This window comes from Miniopterus schreibersii (genome assembly GCF_964146895.1).
Source record: "Miniopterus schreibersii genome assembly, chromosome: 11".
Classification (NCBI taxonomy): Eukaryota; Metazoa; Chordata; class Mammalia; order Chiroptera; family Miniopteridae; genus Miniopterus; species Miniopterus schreibersii.
In genome coordinates this window covers 71,708,153-71,735,518 of record NC_138111.1, presented here as the reverse complement: position 1 = coordinate 71,735,518, position 27,366 = coordinate 71,708,153, and the positions used below count along the sequence as shown (strand labels likewise).

Below are 27,366 nucleotides of genomic sequence, written 5' to 3'. Positions count from 1 at the left end.
GAATTAAGCAAGTGATCAGAAATAGAGTTCAGACTAATGGTTATAAAGATGCTCAAGGAAATTAATGAAAACAACACACTTAATGGTAAGGTCAAGGAACTTAGTGAAAACATGAAAAAAGAGATGAATATCATAAATAAGAATCAGGCAGAAATGAAGAATGCTGTCTCTGATATCAAGAATACACTGGAAGGAATTAAAAGAATGCTCAATGAAGCAGAGGAGAGAATAAGTGACTTAGAAGATAAGGTAGAAAAAAATCACTCAGAGCAGCAAAAAGAAAAAACACTTAAAAAGCACGAGGACAGTCTAAGGGAGCTTTGGGACAACGTGAGGCAAAACAACATTCGCATTATAGGAGTGCCGGAGGGGGAGGAAAGAGAGCAAGGGATAGAGAACTTGGTGGAGGAAATAATGACAGAAAACTTCCCTAGGCTGGTGAGGGAGAAAGCAGCACAAGTTCAGGAAGCACAGAGGGTTCCAAACAAGAGGGACCCAAAGAGACGCACTCCAAGACACATCATAATTAAAATGGCAAATGTCAAGGACAAAGAGAGAATATTAAGGGCTGCAAGAGAGAGACAAGCAGTGACCTACAAGGGAACCCCCATAAAGCTAACAGCTGATACCTCAACAGAAACTCTTCAGGCCAGAAGGGAGGGCATGAAGTTCTCCAAGTAATGAAAAGCAAGAACATGCAACCAAGATTGCTTTATCCAGCAAGGCTGTCATTTAAAAATTGAAGGTGAAATAAAGAGCTTCCCAGACAAAAAAAGGCTAAAGGAGTTCAGTACCACCAAACCAGCATTGCAAGAAATGCTAAAAGGACTGCTCTAAGAAAAAGAAGAAATATTGAGAGAAAGGTACATTAGCATAAAGGGGAAAAATGGAATTAAATAACTATATATCAATAGTAACCTTAAGTGTAAACAGAATAAATGGTCTAATCAAAAGACATAGGGTAGTTGAATGGGTAAGAGAATAGGACCCAAATATATGCTGTCTACAAGAGACCTACCTGAGAGCAAAAGACTCACACAGGCTAAAAGTGAAGGGATGAAAAAAATTAGTCCATGCAAATGGAAATGAAAAAAAAAAAAGCTAGAGTAGCAATATTTATTTCTGACAAAATAGACTTCAAAATAAAGACCTTAACAAGAGACAAAGACTGTCACTATATAATACTAAAAGGATCAATCCAACAGGAGGAGATAACCCTTATAAACATTTATGCACCCAATATAGGAGCACCTAAATATATGAAAAATTTCTTGGTAAACTTTCAGGGAGAAATCAACAGCAACACAATCATAGTGGGGGACTTTAACACCCCACTCAGCACTGGACAGATTATCAAGACAAAAAATCAACAGGGAAACACAGGCGTTAAATGACTCACTTGACCTAAAGGATTTAATTGACATTTACAGACAATTTCATCCCAAAGCAGCAGAATACACATTCTTCTCAAGTGCATATGGAACATTCTCAAAAACAGACCCCATGTTAGGGCACAAGGCAAGTCTCTATAAATTAAAAAAAACTGAAATCATATCAAGCATCTTCTCAGATCACAATGCCATGAAACTAGAAATCAACCACTTTAAAAAAACTCAAAAACATTCAAACACATGGACGCTAAATAGCATGTTATTAAACAATGAATGGGTTACCAATGAGATTAAGAAAGAAATCAAACACTTCATGGAAAAAAACCAAAAATGAACAAACAACAACCCAAAATCTATGGGATGCAGCGAAAGCGGTCCTGAGAGGAAAGTTCATAGCAGCACAGGCCTACCTCCAGAAACACGAAAAAGCCCTATTAAACCATTAAAACAACAACTAAAATAATTAGAATGAGAGCAGCAAGAAAAGCCCCGAGGAAGTAGAAGGAAGGAAATAATAAAGACCAGAGCAGAAATTAATGACATAGAGACTAAAAAAACAATACAAAAATTCAATGAAACCCAGAGCTGGTCCTTGAAAAGATAAATAAGATTGATGCACCTTTAGCCAAACTCACCAAGAAACAAAGAAAGAGGACCCAAATAAATAAAATCAGAAATGAAAGAGGCGATATAACAAAAGACCCAACAGAAATGCAAAGGACTGTAAGAAAATACTATGAGCACCTATATGCCAACAAATTGGACAACATGGGGAAATGGACAAATTCCTAGAAGCATACAACCTTCCAAAGCTGAATCAGGAAGAGGCAGAAAACCTGAATAGGCCAATAACAACTAATGAAATTGAAGCAGTAATCAAAAAACTCCCAGCAAACAAAAGTCCTGGACCAAATGGATTTACAGGTTTTACCAAACATTCAAAGGAGAATTAACACCTATTCAAACTATTCCAGAAAATTCAAGAGGGGGGGAAACTTCCAAACTCTTTTTATGAGGCCAGCATCATCCTAATCCCAAAACCAGATAAAAACACTACAAAGAAAGAAAATTACAGGGCAATATTCCTGATGAACATAGATGCTAAAATCCTCACTAAAATACCAGCAAACAGGATCCAGGAATACATTAAAAGGATCATACACCACGACCAAGTGGGATTTATTCTGGGGATGCAAGGCTGATTCAATATTCACAAATCAATAAATGTGATACATCACATAAATAGAATGAAGGACAAAAATCATATGATCATATCAATAGATGCAGAAAAATCATTCGACAAAATCCAGCACCCATTTCTGATAAAAACTCTCAGCAAAGTGGGAATAGAGGGATCATACCTCAAGATAATAAAGGACATATATGACAAACCTACAGCCAACATCATACTCAATGGGCAAAAACTAAAACCATTTCCATTAAAAACAGGAACAAGACAGGGATGTCCACTTTCACCACTATTATTCAACATAGTACTGGAAGTCGTAGCCATAGCCATCAGACAGGAAGAAAACATAATTGGAAAGGAGGAAGTAAAACTGTCAGATGATATTATTTGCAGATGATATGATATTGTATATAGAAAACCCTAAAGACCCTATCAAAGTACTACTAGATTTGATAAATGAATTTGGCAAGGTAGCCGGATACAAAATTAACATCTGGAAATCAATGGCATTTTTATACACCAACAATGAACTCTCAGAGAGAGAAACTAAAAAAGCAATACCATTTACCACAGCAACTAAAAAAATAAGATACCTTGAAATAAACTTAACCAAGGATGTAAAAGACCTGTACTCAGAAAAACGAAACAGAGGGACATATAAACAAGTGGAAGAATATACCATGCACATGGATTGTTAGAATTAATACCATTAAAATGTCCTTACTACCCAAAGCAATTCATAGATTCAATGCAATTCCTATTAAAATACCAACAGCATATTTTACAGAGCTAAAACAAATACTGAAAAAATTTATATGGAATCAAAAATGTCCCTGAATAGCCGCAGCCATCTTAAGAAAGAACAGAGTAGGAGGGATCACTTTACTGGACATCAAACTGTACTACAAAGTCATTGTAAAAAAAACAGCCTGGTATTGGTTAAACACCAGACATATAGATCAATGGAACAGAACAGAGACCCCAGAAACAGACCCAAACCATTATGGTTAGTTAATATTTGACAAAGGAGGCAAGAGCATACAATGGAGTGAAGACAGTCTCTTCAGTAAGTGGTGCTGGGAAAACTGGACAGCTACATGCAAAAAAATGAAACTAGACCACCAACTTACACCATACACAAAAATAAACTCAAAATGAATAAAACACCTAAATGTAAGTCACGAAACCATAAAAATCCTGGAAGAAAACATAGGCAGTCAAGTCACAGACATCCCACGTAGTGGAATTTTCCCTGTTACATCTCCTAGGGCAAGAGAAACAAACGAAAAAAATTAACATATGGGACTACATCAAACTACAAAGCTTCTGCACAGCAAAAGAAAACAGCCTCAAAATACAAAGGAAACCCACAGTACGGGAAAACATATTTGCCAAGGATGTATCTGATAAGGGGGTAATTTCCAGAGTGTACAAAGAACGCATACAACTCAGAAAGAGGAAGACAAAGAATCCAATTAAAAAATGGGCAAAGGACCTGAATAGACTCTTCTCCAAAGAGGACATACAGATGGCAAAGAGACATATAAGAAAATGCTCAATGTTGCTAATCATCAGAGAGATGCAAATTAAAACCACAATGAGGTATCACTTCACACCTGTAAGAACGGCTATCATCAACAAATGAAACGTGCTGGCGAGGGTGTGGTACACTGCTGGTGGGAATGTAGACTGGTGCAACCATCATGGAAAACAGTATAGAGTTTCCTCAAAAAATTAAAAATGGAGCTGCCTTTTGACCCAGTGATCCCGCTTCTAGGAATGTATCCTAAGAATCCTGAAACACTAATCAGAAAGAATATATGCACCCCTATGTTCATAGCAGCACAATTTACAATAGCTAAGATCTGGAAACAGCCCAAGTGCCCATCAGCAGATGAGTGGATAAAAAGCTGTGGGATATTTATACCATGGAATATTATGCAGCTGTAAAGAAGAAGGATCTCATACCATTTGGGACAGTATGGATGGACCTGGAGAATATTATTCTAAGTGAAATAAGCCAGGCAGAGAAAGACAAACATCACATGATCTCACTTATATGTGGAATCTAAAGAACTTAATAAACTGATGAACAGAGTAGATTCAATGACATGGAAGCATGGATCAGACTGATAAATCTCACAGTGACGGAGGGGGGTGGGTGGGTGGAGGGGGAGAGATTAACCGAAGAACTTACATGCATATATGCATAACCCAAGGACACAGACAATGGTTTGGAGAGGGACCAGGGAGGGGTGGGGTACAATGGGTCAATGGGGAGAAAAAGGGACATCTGTAATATTTTGAACAAAAATTAAAAAAACAAAAAAGAAAAATATATATAAAATCTTCAATTGAAAAATAACTGAAATTAAAACTCAATGGACAGATTTAATAGCAATTTAGACACAAAGAAAAAATTCTGCCATATAAGATCTGAAGAAAATATCCAGAATAAAGTGTCAAAAGATAAAAGATGAGAAAATATGTAGGAATCAAGGATAGAGTAAAAGACCTCACATGTGGCTCTGGCCAGTATGGCTCAGTTGGTTGGGCATCCTATTGTACACCAAAGGTTTCAGGTTCAACTCCCATTCAGGGCATATGCCTGGGTTGCAGGTTTGATCCCCAGTGGGGGGGGTTGCAGGAGGGAGCCAATCAATGTTTCACTCTCAGATGGATGTTTCTTTTCCCCTCTCTCTCTCAAAACAAAAATCAATTTTAAAAAAGACATTACATGTGGACTGGAGTCTCAGGAGGAGAGGAGAGGTAGGAGAGTAGAGCAGGAACAGTATAGGAAGAGGTGATGGGGAAAAAAAAGTCCAAATTTGGTCAAGAAATCGAGCCCTGGCGTGATGAAGTCCTATGAAGTCTAAGTAAAATAAAAGTTTATATTCTTAGGCACCACATAATAAATCTTCTGAAAATGAAACTATTAGAAGCCAGAAGAAAAGAATTTGTTATGTTCAAAGGAGCAACATACAGATTGGCAGCTTACTTCCAACAAAAACAAATCTAACTAAATAACAATGGAATGAAAATATCAACATGCTTAAATAACTACCTACCTAGAATTCTATAAAAACTGAAAATACCCTCCAAGAATGGTGATGAAATAAAGATATTTTTAGACCAAAACTGAAAAAGTAGTCACTGGTACACATATATTAAAGGATCTTCTCGCCCGGCCAGGAGTGGCTCAGCGGTTGAGCGTCGACCTAGGATCCGGGCGATCGGGGTTCGATTCCTGGTCAAGGCATTAAAAAAAAAAAAAAAAAAAGGATCTTCTGAATGATTCCAGACGGAAGATTAGAGGCAAGAAGGAATGAAATGACACAATTGGTAAATATGCAAATAGATGACTACTAGTTGTATAAAAAAATGTGTTGTGGGATTTGAAAGGACACACATAATTAAAAAAATAAATGCTAGGTGGGGAGTTAAAGTGTTTTATGGTCCTTTCAGTGTCTAGAAAATGGGTAAAAAGAAATAGACTTTAATCATTTACGTTAAATGTAAATGAACAAAATAATTAAGACAAGAAAAATAAACAGACTCAAATTATGGGCTGTTTACAAGAGATAGATCTAAAACATAAGGATATAGGAAGACTGAAAATAAAGAATGGGAAATCATACACCATGCAAATAATAATCCACCAGAACCTAGTATAGTAATAGCAATTTCAGACAAAGTAGTGTTAAAGGCAAAAATCATAATAGAAATACTTGGTAATGTCAAAAGTTCAACTCACAAGTCAGACATGGTAAATCTAAATTTGAATATACCTAATAACATAGCTTCAAAATATATAAAGCAAAAATCAAAAGAACTACAATAAGACATACACAAACCCATCATCATAATGGTAAATTTAAAAATTCCTTTCAATAACTGACAGAATATGCACAAACACAGAGAAACTCATTAAGAGTGATGTGAGCAAAATGGAAGAGTAGGCAGCTCCAAATTTCTCTCTTTCCACAGAAACATTGAAGAAAACAACCAGACACTGTCAGAACTAACTTTATCAGAACTTCAGAAAACAGCTAAAGGTTTATAGCAATCAAATAGAAGCAAAAGGAAAATAAAGAAAAAGGCAAATTTTTAGAAGTAGGAAAGCATTGTGGTATTTTTACTGCCCCTTGACCTACCTCCTCTCTTGTTTTACAGCTGTCCTGAGGAAGGCAGCCTAATTCCCAGTGGGAAACCCTGGTCCATGGATCTGGAGGGAGCAGAGATCTTATTCATAAATTATTTTGTATGTCTGTCCTAATTTGTCTGGAGGCCCCCTGAAGGACTGACACAAGGCTCACATATCTCTGTCTGATCAAATCTAGAACTCTCTCGGGGCAGAAAAGTGGTGTGACTCAAAAACATTGTGAGGCAATCAAAAAATGCACAATTGCCTGGAGCCAAAGGCTATGAATGAGACATACACAGACTGCCTAAAGCCAGGACAGTAAAGCATTCGAGAGAATTTCTTTGGGATATTAGAGCATTCAAAAGTGCTGTGTACTGGGGAATTTAGAAAACCATGAGCATGGCCAGAGCAGGATACATGTTCAGAAAAGACCTAAAAAGGCCCTAAGTTTTCACTACTAGTCTCAATGTAAGCAAGAAGTCTTAGGCAAATTAAGCTCCTGGTGTTCAAGAAAATCTCAGTCAAAACAATGGCTGAACACAAGCAAAGCCTTCAACAACAAAGCCAGCAAATACTGGGAAAAATGAGAATCTGATTTCCAGAGTTACTACTTACAATATTCCAATGTCCTGTTTTCAACAAAAAATCACAAAACATACAATTAGGAAAGCATGGCCCACACAAAGGGAAAAAACTAATTAACAGAAACCATCCCTGAAGAAGTCTAGATTTTGGACTTACTAAATAAAGACTTTTAAATTAGCTGTCTTAAATATGTTCAAAGAGCTAAAGGAAGCCATGGACAAACAGGAAGCCAGGAAAATAACAGATGAACAACATGAGAGTATTAGTAGAGACAGAAATTATAAAAGGAAGCAAACAGAAATATTAGAACTAAAATATAGTAACTGAAATGTAAAATTCCACTAGAGGGGATCAACAGCAGGCAGAGCACATAATCAGCAAACTTGAAACCATACAATTGAAATTACGAAGTCTGGGGAGCAGAAAGAAAAAAAGAATGTAGAAAAGTGTAGAGAGCCTATGGGATGTGTGGGATACTGTGAAGCCTTCAACAAACAAAGCCAGCAAATACTGGGAAAAATGAGAATCCAATTTATGAGCAACACAATTTATGCATTATGAGCATCTAAAAAGAAGGGAGAGGTGGGGCAGAAGAAATACCTGAAGTACAGAAAGGAAAGACTGTCAACCAAGAATTCTACATCTAATGACATAATCCTTCAAGAATGATGGAGAGCCTGGCTGGGCATGGCTCAGGGGTTGAGCATCGACCTAGGATCCAGGGGATCGGGGTTTGATTCCCGGTCAGGGCACATGCCCGGGTTGCGGGCTGGGCAGCCAATCAGTGACTCTCTCATCATTGATGTTTCTATCTCTCTCTCTCTCCCTCCTTTCCTCTCTCTGAAATCAATAAAGATATGTTAAAAAAAAAAAAAAAAGAATGATGGAGAAATTAAGACTCTTGGATAAACAAATACTAAGAGAGGTGGCTACTAAGAGGTCTGCCCTACATGAAATGCTAATGGGAGGCGAAATGAAAGGATACTAGGCAGTAACTCAGAGCCATAGGAAGAAATAAGAAAGTAACTACATAGGTAAATATATTGTACTTTTATTTTAATTCATATATAATTTAAAAGGCAAATGCAATAAACAATAATTATAAATATATGTTAATGGGCACAAAACATTCAAAAATTCAATCTGTGACAAAAACAATACAAAGAGGGAGGGATGGAGATATATAGGAGCAGAGTGTTTATATACTATTGAAAAAAGTTGACATTATTCAAACTAGGTTGTTTTAAGTTTAAGATGTTAATTGTAATTCCCTAGGTTATTGTTATATACACATACAACAGAAAAGTAAAGAGAAAGGGAATCAAAATATACACTATAAAGGACAATCAAATATTTTTTTAAAAGCAATAATGGAAAAATTGAGGCGTAAAAACCTGTAAGACATATAGAGGACAAATAGATGGCAGAAGTCCTTCCTTATCAAGAATTACTTTAAATGTAAGTGGATTAAACTCTCCTATTAATAAACAGAGATTGGCAGAATGAATAAAAAGCTTGGTCAATCTCGATGCTTATCTGTAAGATTTTCTTTTAGATACAAAAACACAAAGAGGTTGAAAGTAAAAGGATTAAAAAAGGGAGTTGGGTGGCTATTTTATTATCAGACAAAATAAATTTTAAGTCAAAAAAGGTTACAAGAGAAAAAGGACATTATATATTGATAACAAGTTTGCTCCATCAAGATATATAAATTTATACATACCTAATAACAGAGCTCCAACTTATATGATACAAATAGAGAGAACTGAAGAGAGAAACAGACAATTCTACACTAATAGTTGCAGACCTCAATACTTCACTTTCAATAAAGAACAGAACAACTAGACAGATCAATAAGGAAAGAGAAGACCTGAACACTACCATAAACCAATTAGCATTAACAAACATCTGCAGAATACTCCACCCTACAACAGCAGAATACACTTTCTTTTCAAGAGCACAAGGAACATCCTCCAGAACAGGCCATGTGGTAAGCCATAAAACAAGACTTAATAAATTTTTAAAAAGATTAAAATCATACAAAGTATCTTTTCTAACACAATGAATGAAATTAGAAGTCAATAACAAAAAGAAAACTAGAAGACTGACATATGTGCAGAAATTAAACAACATACTCTTAACCAAGGGTCAAAGAAGTAATCATAAAAAATTAGAAAATACTTCAGGACAAATGAAAATGAAAAAACAACACATATATATTTGAGATAAAGAAAAAGCAATTCTCAGAGAAACAAGATGGCAGCATAAGTAACAGCTGCACCCGCTGCCTGCCGCAACCACATCAAAATTACAACTAAAATACAGAACCACCGTCATTCGGAGCCTCCTGAGATCCAGCTGAACAGAAGCCCCACAACCAGGGAACTGAAGGAGCATCGAGAGCGGTAGGAGGGGAGGAGACAGGGGTGGATCGGGGCTGGATCCTGGAGATGCAGCCGCGGGCCCACAGCTGGTGCCGTGGGTTAAACCCGGGAGGGAGTCTCGGTGGTGGGGGTTTCCCGGAGTAGCGAGGGGTCCCAGCCCCACAGCAGGCCCCAGCCCAGGGCTTCAGGGCCGGGAAGAGACGTCCCCACAACTCCGGGCTGTGACACCAGCGGGGACTGTCGCTGAGGGACGTGGAGGCTGCGGGAGCCCCAGCAGCTCCTCTAAAGGGCCCGGCACGGACTCACTCGGACGCTCCCTCTGAGCCCAGCGCCGGGCAGCAGCCTGAAAGGACCCGGGACACTCGGGGGGAACTAACCTGCCTGAAATCGGGGCGAGAGGTGGAGGGGCGGCTTCCTCCCAGGCAGAAGAGCTGCAGAGGCCACTGTTCCTTTGGCAAGTCCTCCCGGGCACAGCGGGCGGGCAGGCGCCATGTTTGAATCGCCAGCACCTGACTCACACCTTTGGCCCCGCCCCGTGATTCCCGGAGGCCCCGCCCTCCCCCCCTGCAGCTCATCCAGGCCATTTCCAGGGGCTTTTCTGTGCAAGTGGCCTCACGAGCCCCATGCTTAGGACTTTCCTAAAATCTCTCAAACAAGCAGCAGTGGGCCCCATACGGCTTGATAAGTGGCCCCAGGCCTGGCACTAGCAGCAGTTGCATTGACTCATAGCTTGGCCTCTCCTGGGCACCTCCAAGCCCAGCACAAGTAGCAGCCAACTACGGTTTGCTGTGTAGGTCGTGCTGAGTGGCCCTGGGCAAGGCACTGGCACAGGCTGACTGTGCACCTCCCGGGAGGCCTCAGAGACAGTGCACCTGGTGGCCAGACTCGACCACGCTGGATTACAACCCTACCACATCCATGAGTGACACACTCAAGGGGTGCACTTGGTGAACACCAAAGCTCCACTGAAGTAAATCCTGCTCCATAGGGGTGTCTCCAGCACAGCAGCTCTTTGGCTGTAGTTGAAGCTGGTCCTCACAGCCAATTGGCCTGGGGGTCAATTCCTCCCAGTGACGCCAACAGCAACCAAGGCTCAACTACAACAGGACAGTGCACACAGCCCACAAAGGAGAGCACCTGGAGTGCCCAGCTCAGGTGATTGGGGAGGCTGAGCCACTGGACCCTACAGGACACCTACTACACACAAAGCCACTCTACAAACTCCAGGAGACATAGCAGCTCTACCTAATACATAGAAACAAACACCTGGAAGCAGGCAAAATGTGGAGGCAAAGAAACATGTCACAAAGGAAAGAACAGAAGAAATCTCTAGAAGAGGAACTAAATGAAATAGATCCAAGCAAGCTAACAGATACAGAGTTCACAATTTTGTTTATAAGGATGTTTAAGCAGACTATTAGGGAAATAACTGAGAAAACTGATAACATAATAAAGTACCAATTTGAAATGAAGGCTACAGGAACTGCAATGAAGAATAACTTACAGGGAATCAACAGTAGAGTAGAGGACGCTGAGAAGCAAATCAGCAATTTGGAACACGAGGAAACAAAAAACACCCAACCAGAAGAGCAAAAAGAAAAATGAATCCAGAAATATGAAGATAATATAAGGAGCCTCTGGGACAACTTCAAGAGGCCCAACATTCGTATTATTGGGGTGCCAGAAAAAGAGGAAAGAGAGCAAGAAATTGAAAACCTATTTGAAAAAATAATGACAGAAAACTTCCCCTACCTGGGGAAAGAAATAGACTTACAAGACCAGGAAGCACAGAGGGTCCCAAACAAGAGGAACCCAAAGAGGCCCACAGCAAGACACATCACAGTTAAAAATGCCGAAGGTTAAAAACAAAGAGAGAATCTTAAAAGCAGCAAGAGAAAAGCAGTTAGTTACCTACAAGGGAGCACCCATATGACTGTCAGCTGATTTCTCCACGCAAACTTTGGAGGCCAGAAGGGAGTGGCAAGAAATATTCAAAGTGATGAAAAACATGGAACTACAACCAAGACTGCTCTACCCAGCAAAGCTTTCATTTAGAACTGAAGGTCAGATAAAGAGCTTCCCAGGTAAGAAAAAGCTAAAGGAGTTCATCACCACCAGACCAGCACTACAGGAAAAGTTGAAGGGTCTCCTTTAAGAAGCTAATGAACAAAAAAATCTGATGAACTAAATAGGCCCAGAGACACTGACGCATGCAACAGGCGATCATATTTCAGAGGAAGAGGGAAGGGGGTGGAGGGTGGGAAGAGATTGACCAAAGAAGTTATATGCATAACCCATGGACACAGTCAATAATGGGGTGAAGGCCTGGGGAGAGCGTGGGAGCAAAGTGGAGGGGGTCAATTGGGGGGGAAAATGGGACACCTATAATACTCTCAATAATAAAGATAAATAAAAAATTAATTTATTAAAAAAGAAAAAGAAAAAAAAAGAAAAAGAAATTCTCAGAGGGAAATTTATGGCTGTAAACCCTACATTAAAAAAGAAAGATCTTAGCCCTAGCCAGTTTGGCTCAGTGGTTAGAGCACCAGCCCAAGGACTGAGGGTTCTGGTTTCAATTCCGGTTTAGGGCACATACCTCGGTTGCAGGCTTGATACCTAGCCCTGGTCGAGGTGTGTGTGGGGAGCAACCAATTGATGTGTATCTCTCAGATTGATGTTTCTCTCTCCCTCTCTCTCTTCCTCCCTCCCACTTCCTCTGAAAAGCAATGGGAAAAATATCCTCAGTGAAGATTAAAAAAGAAAAAAGATCTTAAATCAATGAAACCAAAATTAGCTCTTTGAAAAGAACAAATTGACAACGTTTTAGCCACCAGACTGAATAACTTACATAAAATAGAAAAATTTCTTTAAACACACAAACTACCATAACTTAATCAAGAAGAAACAGAAAATCTGAATAGATCTATAACAATAGTGAGATTAAATCAGTAATTAAAAACCTCTCAACAAAGAAAAGCCCAGGACCAGATGGCATCACTGGTGAATTCTACCAACATTTAAAAAAGAAAGAACAAGAATCTTTCTCAAGCTCTTCTAAAAAGTTCAAGAGGTGGGAACACTTCCTAGCTCAATCTACGTGGCCAGCATTATCCTGATACTGAAACAATATAAATATAACATGAGAAAATTACATACCAATAGCTCTGATGAATACTGATGGCAAAATCCTTATTAAAATATTAGCAAAATGAGTTCAGTAGCATATTAGAAGGAGTATACACCATGACTAGGTGGGATTTATCCCAGGAATGCAAGGTTGGTTTAACCTATGAAAATCAATGTGATATATCAATAATGCAGAAAAAGCATTTGACAAAATCCAACACTCTTTCATGATAAAAGCACTCAACAAACTAGAAACAGAATGGACTTCCTCAATATGATAAAGGCCATATACATGTGTTTAAAAACCACATAACTAAGATCATATTCAATAGTGAAGACTGATGGCTTCTCCTCTAAAGTCAGGAACAAGACAAGGCTCCTTGCTTTTCCCATTTCTATTCAATACAGTGTTGGAAGTTTCAGGCAGAGAAATTAGGCAAGGAAAATAACACAGCAAAAGTAATAAAACAAAATAAATAAATAAAAGGCAACCATATTGGAGAGTAAAAGTAAAATTATCTCTGTTTAGAGGTGACATGATCTTATATGTAGGTAACCCTAAGAAATCCACCAAAAAAAATTGTTAGAGCTAATTCATATATTCAGCAAAGTTGCAGGGTACAAAATCAGTTGTATTTCCATATGTTAATGATGAGTAATCTAAAAAGGAAATTAAGAAAACAATATTCACAACAGTATAAATAAGAATAAAATACTTCGGAATAAATGTAAGGAGCTGAAAGACTAACACACTGAAAACTACAAGAAATTAAGGAAGACATGAATGGAAAGGCATCCTATGTTTATGGATTGGAAGACTTAGTATTGTTAATATGTTAATACCACCCAAAGTGATATACAGATTCAATGCAATCACAATTAAAGTCTCAATGGCATTTTTTCAAGAAATAAAAAACCCATCCTAAAAAACCCCATTATTAGGATTCTCAAGGGACCACCAATAACCAAAACAATCTTGAAAAAGAAAAACAAAGTTGGAGGACTTACACTTCCTGGTTTCAAAACTTACCACAAAGCTACAGAATCAAAATAGTATGATACTGGCAAAAGGACTGACATATAGACCAATGGAACAGAATAGAAAATACAGAAATAAACCTTTGCACATATGGTCAATTGATTTTCAACAAGGGTGCCAATCCATTCAATGGGGACAGGACAGTCTTTTCAACAAATACTGCTAGAAAAACTGGATATCCATATGCAAAAGAATGAAGTTGAACCCTTACCTAACACCACATACACAAATTAATTCAAAGTGGATTAAAGGAATACATGAAAGCTAAAATTATTAAACTCCTAGAGGGAATCACAGGGGAATCTTCATGACATTGGACTTGGCAATGATTACTTGGATATGACACCAAAGACAGAGGCAAGAAAATAAAAAAATAGATAGACTGGTCTTCATGAAAATTAAAAACTTTTGTGCATCAAAAAGCACTATGCACAGAGCAGAAAAGCAACCCACAGATTGACACAAAATATTTGCACATCATATGTCTGATAAGGTATTAATATCCAGAATAAAGAACTAAAAGTCAGCAACAAAAAACAGTGCTATTTTAAAATGGGTAAAGCACTTGAATTGTTAATTTCCCAAAGAAGGTACACAAATGGCCAATAAGCACATGAAAACATTTCAGCATCACTAATCATTACAGACAGAAATGCAAATCTAAGTTACGGTGAGATACCACACCTCATACCCATTAGGATGGCAGCTGCTGAAAAATCAATTAAAAGTATTGACAAAAATGAGGAGAAATGGAACTTCTGTGTATTGTTGGTGGGAATGTAAAAAGGGTTCGGCCACCACAGAAAGCAGTTTGGCAATTCCTCAAAACATTAAACATGGAATTACCATGTGATCCAGTGATTCCACTCTGGGCACTTACCCCAAAGAACTGAAAGCAGGGTCTCAACAAGCTCTTGGTATATCACATTCACAGGAGCGCTGGTCACAACAGCAAAATGCAGCAGCAGCCCAGCGCCAATGGATGAACAAATGAACAAAACGGCGCACACACGGAATGCTACTCAGCCTTTAAAGGGAAGGAAATTCTTACCCATATCACAACATAGGTGAACCTTGAGGACATTATGCAAGATACAATAAGCCATTATGAAATGACAAATACTGTATGATTCCACTTATATGGGGACCTAGAGTAGTCAGATTCATGAAGACAGGAGGTAGAATGGTGGTTGCCAGGGGCAGGGCGGGGTGGGGTGGGGGGGTAAATGGGGAGTTAATTTTCAATGAATAGAGAGTTTCAGTTTTGCAAGATAAAAAAATTCTGGAGATGGATGGTGGTGATAGCTGAACAACATTAATGTATTTAATGCCAATGAACTTGTACTTAAGATCGGGGAGGAGGTGAGAATGAAGTTCTAAAACATGCTATAACACGGATGTTCCTTGAAAACATTAAGTGAATGAAGCCGGACAAGAGAGGACAAATGTTACATGATTCCACCTACACGAGGTAAGCTAGCATCAAATTTGTGGAAGCAGAGAGCAGAATAAAAGTTAACAGGGCTGGGTAACCAGAGGTACTGGAGGAGCGCACTGAGTAGTCGTTTCTTAGTGAGTAGTTTCTGTCTGAGACAGTGAGAACGTTCTAGAAATGGAGAGTGGTGATGGCTGTACAACACTGTGAATATACTTAATGCTGTTGAATTAAACTCTTAAAAATTATTAAATTGGTACATTTTGTTATTTAGATTTACCACAAAAAATGGTAAAGAAACAAAAACAAAAAAAACCCTTATTAAGACTCAACCATATGAACAACAGGGTTAGCAGCACTGATGGGTGGGGTGTGGGCTCCACAGGGCAGAGCTGACACAAGCTGGCCCTGGGTGCAGACCCTGCAGGGCCCTGGGGCCATGTTAAAGATTCTCAACTTTGTTGCAGAACAATGGAAGTGCTTGAGGAGTCAGGCTGATGGAGGCGTCCCTGTCAGAAGGGTGCTGCCGTCACTCAGGAGAGAAATCAGGAAGCTCAGACTAGAAGTGGGACATCAGAGGGAATGAAAGAGACGGGCCTCAGTCATCCATGGCAGTGACCAAGACTGACAACTGAGGCAAAAAGCCAGTCCCAGCAAATTTCAACAAACTGAGAACACTTAAAGTTTGTTCTTATCAGTGCAATTAGGGAAAACAAAACCAAACCAGTTAATATAAAGATCACGAGGAAATTAACAACTATAGTATTTAAAATCATAGTGGAAACTGCAAAATACTTTTAACTGAGGGTCAAAGAAAACGTTACCTAACAGAAGCTGTGGGCTGCGGGTAAACCATGAGCGGGATTCTGTAGACTGAAGCCCGTATTATAAAAGAAAAAAGGCTGGAAATCAACGAACTGTACATCTCAAGAAACTTTCTAGAACAACAACAAAAAGGTAACCCAAAGACAGATGGAAAGAAAGAATAAAAGGAAGAAATTCATGAAATGTACAATACAGGAAAAGTTCCTTGAAGAGGCTGATTCAGTATTTAAACCCTAAAGAAAGTAAAGTGCACTCACGCAGAAGGCACCAATACCAGGAGAGAAAAACAAGGCAGCACGTAGGCCCTGCGCTGCGGAAAGAGGAGATATGTGAACTTTAATGCCAATTAATCTGAAAACTTAGATAAATTTAGAGAAGTACCAATTGCTAGAAAAGCAGAGTTTAACAGAAGGAGAAGCTCCACATGGTACTAAAACTATAAAGGAAATTGAATCCATAATGAAACCTTACTCTCAAGGGATGGACACATGTGATAAAAACCCAGCAAGATGTCAACCCCAGCGTGAGGCAGGAGGTACATGAGAGTTCACTGCAGAATTTCTGTTTCCTGTGTTTAAAATTTTTCAAAATAAAAGGTCATAGGGGAACCTCCCAACACTCAAAAAAAGAACTCCCAGCCCAGATGGTCTCACCAGTGAACTTTGCTAAACACTTCAGAAAGAAGTAACACCATCTTGCAGTAACGCCTCCAGAACACTGAAAAAGGGGATGCTCCTCCAAGTCGGGCTGAAGCCTGCAGTCCTGACCCAGGAATGCACTGCAGGACAGAACCTAAGGCAACAGCTCCTGGCTTCTGCCCCAGCTGGTCCAGGCACACCTGAGCCCAACGAGGGGTGGCCCTGGGGGCAGTATGCAGACCCCACCCCCAACTCCAGCCTGAGGTCACAGGGAAGACGGGTAGAGCTGGGCCTGCCAGGACCAGGCTGCAGCAGGCCAGGGGCAGCCTCACCTCGAGGTGCCATGCTGAGAGCAGCTGCTCTGCTGAGATCTGGGGTCACAGCCTCGCTCCCACTCCGTCCCTCTGACCCGGCCATGCCCCACTTACCACCCGCACCTCACCGGAGGTCGGGGGCCAGCCAGCCATCGCCTCCATGTCCTGCAGCTTCTGTGTCTGCTTCAGCTGGTTGAGCGATGGCTTCAGCTGCGAAGCCCCCACCGTCTTGCTGGTCCACTCGTCCACCAGCTTGTGCAGATCATCCGTGAAAGTGCCTTTCTTGTTGTTGCTGTTGTTCACCTGAGCCTGGACATGCAGGGCAGGTGAGGGGCCTGACTCGGGGCCTGGGACCAGGCTGCTGGTGGAGGACCCTGGGAAGGCACATATAGGCCAGGGTTGGTGACATCGTCTGCCAGCAACAGGGGCAGCTGCAGTCATTCAATGGTCTCGCGTAGGCTAGGCAACACCTTGCTTCAGGAGATGGTCGGCATTAGGGAACCATATGCCAATTTTAGACATGGTGAGGCATTTCCACAGGCCACAGGGGACTGGGCTGAGTCACCCATCTCATCAGCCAAGCCGGGGACAGGACCCCAGCTGCTAGCAGCCTTACTCAGCACTCACTGTGCCCATACTGCTCAGGCTTGCCAGACCCGGGAGTGAGAGCGCTCAGGAAGCTCCTGGCAGACTAGGGGCAAACTGTTCAGGCCTCTGCACCCTTAGCTCTAACATTAGGACTCAAAGTGGAGGCTTTGTGCCCAGCAGCTGCTGCTACACTTCTCACACAGGGAAATGCTTGTAATAGGATGGGTCACTGGCATTCCTGTGAATTTAAGTGGCTTGGTGGTTTGGAATTTAAAACACGGAAATTGCACTTCTCCTCGCCAGAGCACTGGGGAAGGTGCTAATAAAGGGCACAAACCTAGAGCCTTCAGTTGGTAATGGGCCCACAACCTGGGCGCCTCTGAGGGGCTGCTGCCTACAGCCAGAGGGGCTGGGAAGTCAGGCGCTGCAGGCCTGGGCGGTGCGGCTCAGCGACAGCGGGGCAAAGATGAGGGCGCTCACCACTTCATTGAAAGATTTGGTTTAAACGACCAAAACAGGACCTTGTATTTTTAAAATAAATTGTGTCCCCTCCCTTCTTCCAACATAATTTCTGGTTGGCAAATTTGAATAAGCCACTTTTTAAAAGTTCTGCATTTAAAAATAACCTAATGACCATCTCTTCAAACAAGCTATTGCAAAATGTAGTCTACTTTAGTGGCTAGCAACAAAAAAGCACAGACACAACAGTTAAACATTAGTAATGAGATTCTACACACGAGCTATATCTACGTGAATGTTTCAGCCAGAAAAAAAGGGGGGGGGGGGAAACAGGCTCGCAATGAGAGCGGTGGGCGGCCCAGCAGACTGATGCCCATCTGTCCCAGGATCTCTCCTCTGGCACCCATCTTTAGCACGGCAAGGAAATCCTCATTCCTACCATTTTAGAAAAGGAGCCAAATGGTCCTGTGGGATGCTCCAGAGGACAACCTGTTAGATGTGAACTGGCCAGAATGCACAAGGGCAAGAGCCATGGAGGTGCAAAGGGGCGGCGCGGGGGCCGCCCAGCCAGGTCGAGGCAAAGTGGAGCCCACGGAGGATGGGCACAGAGCAGGCCCTCGCCTGTCTGCCCGCCAGCCGTGGTTGCAGGCCAGGCCATGGAAACCCTGATGGGCACCAGCCACAATCAAGCCCATGCGGTGAGAGCGGACGGGGTGAAAAGAACCCGATAATTACGACTGCTGTGCTCTTTGCCTAGACAGAGACGCTTCAGGGCGGACCCTGCAAGGGAGAAGAAACAACACAAGACCACGGGGTTAGGCGGGACGGTGCGCACGGGATGAGCCACCACACTAAGCAAGGTCATCAGAGTGCGAGGAGGCGCGGAGGCCGGCAGCTCAGAGGAAAGGCGCAGCCTCCAGGGCTCCCTGGGCGTCCCCGAGCCAGTGTGCGGTTCACATGAACTTCGCTGAGGGGTGGGCTGCAGGGCCAAGCCCAGGTTCAGAGTGAGGCGTGTGTGTCTCTAGAAACGTCTTCCAAAAAGAGAGAAAAAAAGGAAAGGAAGAAAACCAAACCAAACTGAAAAATGGGCAAAGCACACCATGTGGCTTTTAAACACGGGGCTTTCGGAAGCCCCACTGTCTCAGCAAGAAGCCCCACGAGTGTCAGCCAGGCGAGCACGTGCTCACTGGCACGGGCCTGGCTCTGCCAGGCTGAGGCCCACGGGAGGTTTTCCAAGTGCAAAAAGATACATTGTTTTGCAGGTTTGAGGCCAATCCCGGGTCTGACAGCGGCGCTGACCAGGCGAGCCATGGGCGGGAAGGAAACACAAGCAGTCCACGTAGGGAGGTGGGGAGCAGGCTACTCTGGCTCGGCTACACTGGCCTCATCCGGTGCTCGCTGCCCAGGAGAGCAGCAAGGGCTCCCGGTCGCTGCACCACTACTAAGGGCTGCTGGACCCCAGTGCCCGTCTAAGCTGACAGACGGACAGGCGACACGCTGACTTTAGTGCCTGGCGTGGCGAGCAGACGCACTGGCCCGGAGGGGCTGCACACCTGGCTGACCCTGCCTTCCAGGGAGTCAGGCCAGCAGAGGTGGGACAGACAAGGAGGGCTCAGGCATCCCCAAGGTCACTCAGCAAGGCTGCCCTAGAGTGGAGGGCCTGTTGGTTCCTGCCCATAGCACTCCCCAGGAGTGGGCGCCCTGCACACAACCACGCTGCTCCCTAGGGGGCATCGGCAGCCGCAAGCTCCGGGTGCTCGAGCCCGGAAGACACACCACCCCTCCCGTGCCTGGGGACCGGGGGCAGCGACTGAGCCCAGCAACCCGAGGAGCAGCTGTGCGACTGGACTCAGCTGCTCTTTCAGTTCAGCTATGTACTCTTGAGGCGGACTTGGGAAAGTGAGGTGATGTTCCGCTGGGATCTCTAATTGCTCATAAAAACGAAAGGACAAACAGCAGTCCAGACCGGTCAATTCCTAGTGGGGACGCTGAAGCGCCTTTGCTGGTCTGTGTTCCAGGTGGAGCCCTACTGGGAGCACAGGGCCCTCTGGGGCTGCTTGGCGGGGGAGGATCAGCTCAGGGACCATGTGGGACACCAGGGAGGGCACACTCCCCGTCCAGTTTTTGTGGTAGGAGCCTTAGCTTCCAGTCCCCTGCCGGTGATCACAAACATGGGACCAAAGGCCCAGCCGGGTCCCCATAGCCTAACAAGGTTCTGAGCAGCTGCTCTGGGCCCTCCCAGGCTAGAGCCCTGTGTTCAGGGCTGATTCCCCACACCCTGTGCAAGGACCACCCACAGCCAGTTGCCTGCTCAGAACCACCTTAGGGAACCTGGGCCTGCAATTAAAGCCCCAGACAGACCTCACTAGAAATCCAGGGTTAAGGCCATTAGCCACACCGTACGTGCTGGCTTCCACAGCCATGCCACGCACAGGCCTGCAGTGACCAGAGCACAGCCAGTTCCTGCTCTCCCTGAACTTTTAACTCAGACCAACCACATTCGGGGCCCTGCACACTGAGTTCATGCTGCGCACTGAGTGCAGACACCACGGGGTGGTGACCAGCCCTCGCTCAAGCCACAGCCCCGTGTCTGGCCCAGAGCCTGGCCTTGATGCTACCAGAGAGCATCCAGCAGACAAGCCCCACCCCATCACATCAACCCACACTGTGGAGCAGCCTTCCCCCTGGTTCCTGCCCACAGAGCTGCCAGGCAGCAATGCAAGGTCGTCAAGAACCCCGCGTCTAACACAGGACTCAGAAGGAAGCCACAGGAGGCCCACATGGGTATAGGGGTTTCAACCAGCCCCACTCCTAGTTTCCCGTGGAGAGTGGAGATGCCCCCTGTAGGTCTCTGTCCTATGCCAAGGCCCTGGAAAGAGAAGAGCCAGCTTCCAGGCCCCAGAACTACTCAGGGAAGTGTCCATGTGGGGCAGGAAAACCACTCTTCCCAGCCTGCAAAAGGGCAGCAACAGGATGGCCTGTGACTTGTCTGGTGCTGCACGTGTTGCAGGAGGCTCCACAGTGGCCGGCCTTCTCCCTCATGGCACGCCCCGGGGTCAGGGTGGTGCCCCAGCCCGCAGTGAGGTGAGGCCCCTAGGCCACAGGAAAAGGCTGCTCCTGACGTGGACAATCAGCCTGCTGGGCACCTGCCACCCTCTAGACCTTTGCTGGCTGCCAGGAGGATGCCTGGGATTCCAGGGTGTCTGATGGAAACAGATTGCTTAAAAGTGGGCCAGGCCCGACAGCTACCTCACACTTGTCGTATATCATGTGTTCAAATACTGACGAGGGTCAGGAGAGCTGCCGGGCCAGCTCTGCAGACCAACCAGGGCTCCCCACCCCCATGATGAGAGGCACATCGCCGATAGGCCGGCCTCACCCTGACAGCAGCACTACGCACTCGGTCCTGGCACAGAGAAGAAAACGGGTAGATGGCACCAAAGTGCTGCTCCAGGTGTCTATGAACTGAGCCACCAAGTTCTCAAGCTGAGAAAGGTGCCAAAACTGGTCTGTGGAGCAGGAACTGGGCAGCAATGCGTCTCGGCTCTGTCCTGGGGTGCATCCTGTCTGGGATGCACAGGCCCTGAGCACAGGGGCTGGTCAGCCCCTTTGACAGCCCGCAGTGCCAGCTGCTCACCAATTTGACCTGGGTGAGCTAAGGCGTGGTGGGCGCTGCAGGTAGGGGGTTTCCTCCCTGGGTACTCCACCCTGCCCCTGGGCCCTCTCTCAAACGCACAGCAGCAAGTCCCCACAGGGAGGGAGGGAGAAAAACACATCAGGGTGAGGGCAGGATCTAGGGAGCTGCACAGTGGCAACGGGGGTCCCAGAGAAAAAACTGCTGCAGGATGGATGCCAAGCACATTGTCAAAGACACAGAGACGAGCACAATGGCTCCGTGCGTAGAGAGAGGTCTCGGAGGAGCCAGAGGCCTGGAGGGTCAACGGGTCTGACCACAATTTCTAACCAACAGGACACTAGGACACCATCACTTCTGCAACCTGACCCAAGCTGCCCCAAACTGCTCAGCAGAGCAGGAGGGCCCTGTAGGATGGACACTACATCTGGGGTCTGGCCTGCTTCAGGGACCGGCCCTACCTTGGGGCCTGCCCACCCGACAGCAGGCCTGACTGACAGCCACCCCAAGGAGGTGCTGAGGCTGTGACCTCCCCACGCTCGCTGTCTCGGGCCTGGCTGTCTCTCCCACATGCGGTCACCCGGGGCCCCTGGAGCCATCTACAGCTCTGCCCTGGGTGCCACCACCCATCTCCAGCCTCTCTCATCTTCTCCGAGTTTCAGGGAAGCTGGGATTTCCTATACTTCAAAACTTTACAGAGTTGATTTTTCAAGGCTTGTCTCCTGTTCCTTTCAGGGCAGGGAATTGAAAACCTTTCTCAGCTTTACCTCCGGCTTCCCTGTACCACTTCTCAGGCCTCCCAGACCAGCTCTGAACTTCCCTCCAGTCATGTGCCACTTGGTCACCCAGGAACCAGCAGACGGTGGCTCCAGGAGGAGCCCAGAGGGCCAGTGGGGTGGATACCAGGACCAAAGGGGGGTGGGGGGTGTCAAGCTCCTCTGGCCCCACTGGACCAGCTGGGGAGCTTGTCTTCAGCTCCCAACCCCTGTCCTTGTGGCTGTGGGGAAGAGGGCCCAGAGCTGGCCAAGCACTCTCCTCAGCAGCAGCCTCAGAGCACATGGAGGCCACATCACAGCCTGAAAATAACTGGGCTGTGCAAACGCAGTACCATTATATTCACAGCATCCGAGGAAACAAGCCACCGGTCTGCCCCAAGCTGTGCCTGCACATCCATTTCCTCTGGGCCGAGACAGAAACAAAACCTAATCTCTTTGTCCCTGCAGTGTGTCAAGTATTTCTTTTATGTTGGAACAGTAACAGTGAAAAAAAACAGAAACCTAAAAACAAAAGGTAAAGTGGTGACAATCTGAGCGGAGGCCTGTGCTGCTCACTCAGGTTTCACTCCACATGCCCTGGGGACACCACCCGCGTCCTTGGAACACAGTCACCCATCTGAGCACGAGACACCTGGGGACCCAGGTGTCATCACACCATAGCTTCCCGGTAACAGCCATGCACGTAGGGGCAGAGGAACGTTGAGTCAGCAGAGAGCTGGGACTGAGGCTTCCCTCCTCTGTCCCCCCATCTAACTTGACAACTAACCAGCAGCCCAGTGACCCTCAAGCTGAACCCGGCATCTGTCAGTGGATGAAGAGTGCCAGGCAGTCCCCAGGCATTTCTACCTGGTCCTGGGCCTCCGGCCTGTCCCACCAGCCAGGGGAGGCCGCCCCAGGCCCTCTGACGGGGATGGATGTGGCCTCAGGTCCCACAAACACAATGTATCTTTATTGTACAAGCAAAAAGCCACATGCCCAAACCAGCATGTCCAATCCAATTGATAAAAAGCTTAATTTTTCTGTTAAAAAACAAAAACCTGAAAAGCCCATAGCCTTTTATTCACTTGCCCATCCATCTGAGGGATAAAAACAATTTGGGGCGGCCCTGAGCAGGTACCCCATTCCTGGACATGAGTCCCGGGTACGAGGAGGGCATTCCAGGGACTCTGAAGACAACTGGGGCTGAGTGTTGGTTTCGCAGGGCATTGTGGAACTGCATAACTGACTTCACCTCTAAGGTCCCTGGGATAAGAGGAAAGCACACCCAGTAAAGTGCAGGAGCTAGAGAGAAAACCCGAAGGGGCAGGGCCCGGGTGGAGAGCGTGGTGGGAGGCTGGGAATCACCTCTCCCAGAACTGGGACACTCTGAGGTGAGCAGAGTGGAGATAGGGGCTGGGGTGTCCTAGCTGGAGTGGGTGCTCAGCATTTCCACATGCAGGGAGCGGGGGGATGGGGGGGTGGACAGGACTAGATGTTGTGACGTGCCCTTGTACAGAAGCTGTACCCTGTAGTGATCTAGCCCTGTCTCGGTCACTACATGCGTGTCTTCAAAGTCCAGGCGCATGTGGAACACATCATGCATGTAGAGGCCGGGGCTGTCTTTTTGTTGTTGCTGGAACTGGGGACAGTGGACGTGTGTATTTGTCACAATTGCAACAGAAATAAAAGTACGTCCAACGTTTAAAAAAAAAGTGACAAGAGAAGTGCAGAACACCTTGGGGACCGGGGCGGAGTGCTGAGGCTGGGCGTGGGCAGGCCACTGCACATGCTATAGGTGCGGGGCAGGAGTTGAGAGCATGCATGGGTGCTTTCTGGGGCCAGAAGGGTGGGTGTGGACGGGCCCCATTTTCCATATTAAATAACCGAGGTCAATGGCATAGGGGAGGCATCCTATAAAATGTATGAAAGGTAATGAAAACAGGGAGAGGGTGGGGAGAAACCAAGGGCCAGGAAGTGATAAAATACAAAAGAACAAATACAGACAGATGGACACAGACACGGGTCCACTGAGGAATCGAGCGCGAGGTTTGCTACTAGACTTATGGGTCACTCTCTCAGACGTTGGGTGGTAAACCGTCCAGCCTGCAAATGAATATAGAGGGAAGAAAACAAAGAGACAGGCATCAAGTACAGTCTCCGGCCTCCTCCTACACCACCAGCCACATCAGCCTCGTCACTTAGCATCCACGGCTGCACCCAGCCCAGCCCAGAGGACACAGCCACTGGCCACATAATGTAAAGGAGGAAGCATTGGAGTGGAAGAGAGGCAGACCCAGGAGAGCGTGCAGGGCAGGGCGGGGACCGGCCGTGGCAGCAGTCACCATGTCTCTGGACAGAGACGGCGCGGGTGAAGCACCCTGTCATACAGCTGCTGTGCCCACGGCAGTCCCTCCTCAAGGCCAAGCTCCCAGCTCAGGAGCTGAGCCCTGGTCCCCCAGCAGTCCTTCCAGACCCGTGCTTAGCAGGGAAGGGGGCAGGGCGGGCCAGTGCCTGGCACCCAGCACAGATCAACAGCAGACACCACGTCTGACCTCTCAGTGGTCCCGGTATCTTCCCCAAGTTTCTCTAGCCAAGCAGGCCTCCCTCTGAGCCACTTACAGCAAGACTCTGTGATGGGTGGGCCATCCACTCTTTTCATTCAAAGGCTGCCTCTACGATCACTTCTTTAAGAAGTTGTTGGCAGCCTTGGCCACAGCTCACAACCCCTCTATACCACACAGGCCCTACGTGGCTAGCACATGCTCAGAAAGGGCAAGCTGGGAATCACCTGGGCCACGTGCTCCGCCTCCGTCACTGGCTAAGCCCGAGCAGATGTCTGCAGACAAGGAGGCCCGCACGGAGCAAGGCTGCTGGGTCTGAACTGCCTTCCCACAGGAGTCTGATGCTGCTGCAGGCCCCGCCCCGGTTTTGGTGGGGTCCTTAGCAGGAGGGGCTCTGTTGCAGTCTGACAAATGACCTGGGTGGGGAGAAGCGAGTAGAGGCACTGTAAGGTGCCGCAGGGCAGACCAGCCAGTGCAGCGTGCACCTGTCCTCTCTGCTCTTTGCTGGGTGACCTTGGAGAAGCCGAGTCCCTGCAGGTAATGGGCACGTGGCTGGGATACCCACGTGGGAGTGTCGGGAAGATTAAAGAAAACGACCAGTCTCCACCAGTCGACAATGCAGGGGAAGGGTCATGGCCCCTCTGGAGATGCACACCGGGGCCCAGCACAGCCTGTAAGCCTCCTCCCCACTCTGACTAATCTCCCGTCAGCTTTAGGAATTGGCATTGAACCTGCGTAATTCTTGCAATCATGGACCTGCGCCCTGCAGGTTATATGAGACACCAAGAGGGAGGGCTTGTGGTCAGCTTACCATTGGCTTCCTGCCTGGTGCAACTGAGGATTTCAACTCACTGGGTCTCCATCCCCGAGTGCAGGGGCTTGGGGTCAGTGTGCACCCTCAGTGCCCCGGGGTCATGGATAAGGGGTGGGGTCCTCACCACTCTTCCCCTCCCCCAAGGCAGTTGCTCAGTCCCCATGGTCAGCAGGTGGCATATGTCTAAGAGGAAATGGCCCTGTCCCAGGCAGCATCCTGCAGGAAGCAGCAGGTGGGGAGGAGCAGCCCCCTGCTCTGGAGGCCCCGAGACCCCTCCTCCACACACTACAGTTCACAGGTGGCTGAGGGCTTCCAGGAGACCTGCCCACTCGCGGTCCTTTCCTCCTGCCACAGCACAGGGGCAGAGCCCCAGCCCTCCATAGCTGCAACGGCTTCCCCGCTCCCATGAAAGGAGAGCCAAGAAGCGCTCTTCCAGGTGTGGGTGTCTGCCTTCCGTCTGCCCAGCTATAGCCCAGCCCCCGTGAGGGCAGCCAGGAGGGCACAGGGCCGACCTGTGCTGGAGGCCACGACCTTGAGCTGCTGCACCAGCGGGGTCAGCAGCCTCCCAGCCTTCAGCTTGCTCCTGCTGGTCTTCCTCCGGCGGCCAGTGGGGGGTGCCGTGTGCCACAGCCCCAGGTTGGGGGGCAGCGTCTTGCCCAGGCGGCGGTACAGGGCTTCAATCTCTTGCTTCTGCTGGCTCTGCAGCTCTGAGATCTCCTTCAGGTGCCTGCAAATGAGGAGAGTAGGGGAGGGTTAGGTGGGCCTCCTGGTTGTTTCAACCAAGTACCACCGCCCGAAAGACCACGGCTGACAAGAGAGCGGGCGGGCAGCCCGCAGGCCGGCCTGGGCAAATGGGGCTGCTCAAAGGAGACACAGGGCTCATTTAAATGTTTGTTTACATCTCAACCAAGTGGGAATCACTGGGGGCCCTTGGCGTCAACATCCAATGACACAAAACTGCAGAGACCAGCCTAAGGAGACTCAAGTTTTTCATCCAGGCTCCTAACACTGCTGTGTTTTTTAGTTTAGTTTTTTTATTTTGGGGTGGGGAGTGCGGTATGGACACCTTCGCATGTTATGCTCACAATACAAACCTTGTACATACACACAGGTGAAAACAAAAATAATCAGTGCTCAGAACTGGCTCTATTTATCAGGTGTTACTCCTCCCCACAAAGAAAGAGAGTGCCAGAGGCATCTCCGGTGAGGGAAGGCCGGCAGGTACCAGTTCTGATGTACCTGCCATTTTCTCAGCCAGGGACCTGAGGCTCTGGCTCCAAACCCTCCCTGAGAGGGGGCTTCCAGCTCAGGCAACACTCTCATGGGGCACAGAGCTGAACTGACAGGCTGCACAGGTGGGAAACCTCCGTTAAGACTTGGGTGGAGCCCCGGCCAATTTTGCTCAGTGGTTAGAGCATCAGCCCGTGGACCAAGGGGTTGCAGGTTCGACTCCTGGTCAAGGGCATGTACCTGGGTTGCAGATCT

At 46.2% G+C, this 27,366-nt stretch overlaps 1 protein-coding gene across 16 annotated transcripts in view; it reads right to left on the bottom strand.

Moving 5' to 3' along the window:
* Positions 1–27,366, bottom strand: part of WNK2 (WNK lysine deficient protein kinase 2) — a 125,528-nt gene that overhangs the window by 8,300 nt on the left and 89,862 nt on the right. For 3 of the 16 annotated variants that reach the window (XM_081151591.1, XM_081151595.1, XM_081151599.1), the window contains exons 24-28: positions 26,394–26,608; positions 25,295–25,483; positions 24,511–24,609; positions 18,853–18,897; positions 17,185–17,444 (exon numbers count right to left, since the gene is read on the bottom strand). In XM_081151591.1, the coding sequence (XP_081007717.1) occupies positions 17,185–17,444; positions 18,853–18,897; positions 24,511–24,609; positions 25,295–25,483; positions 26,394–26,608 (808 nt within the window). The remainder of the gene's footprint in view (positions 1–17,184; positions 17,445–18,852; positions 18,898–24,510; positions 24,610–25,294; positions 25,484–26,393; positions 26,609–27,366) is intronic. The other 13 variants (XM_081151596.1, XM_081151597.1, XM_081151593.1 and 10 more) reach the window with 11 other exon arrangements.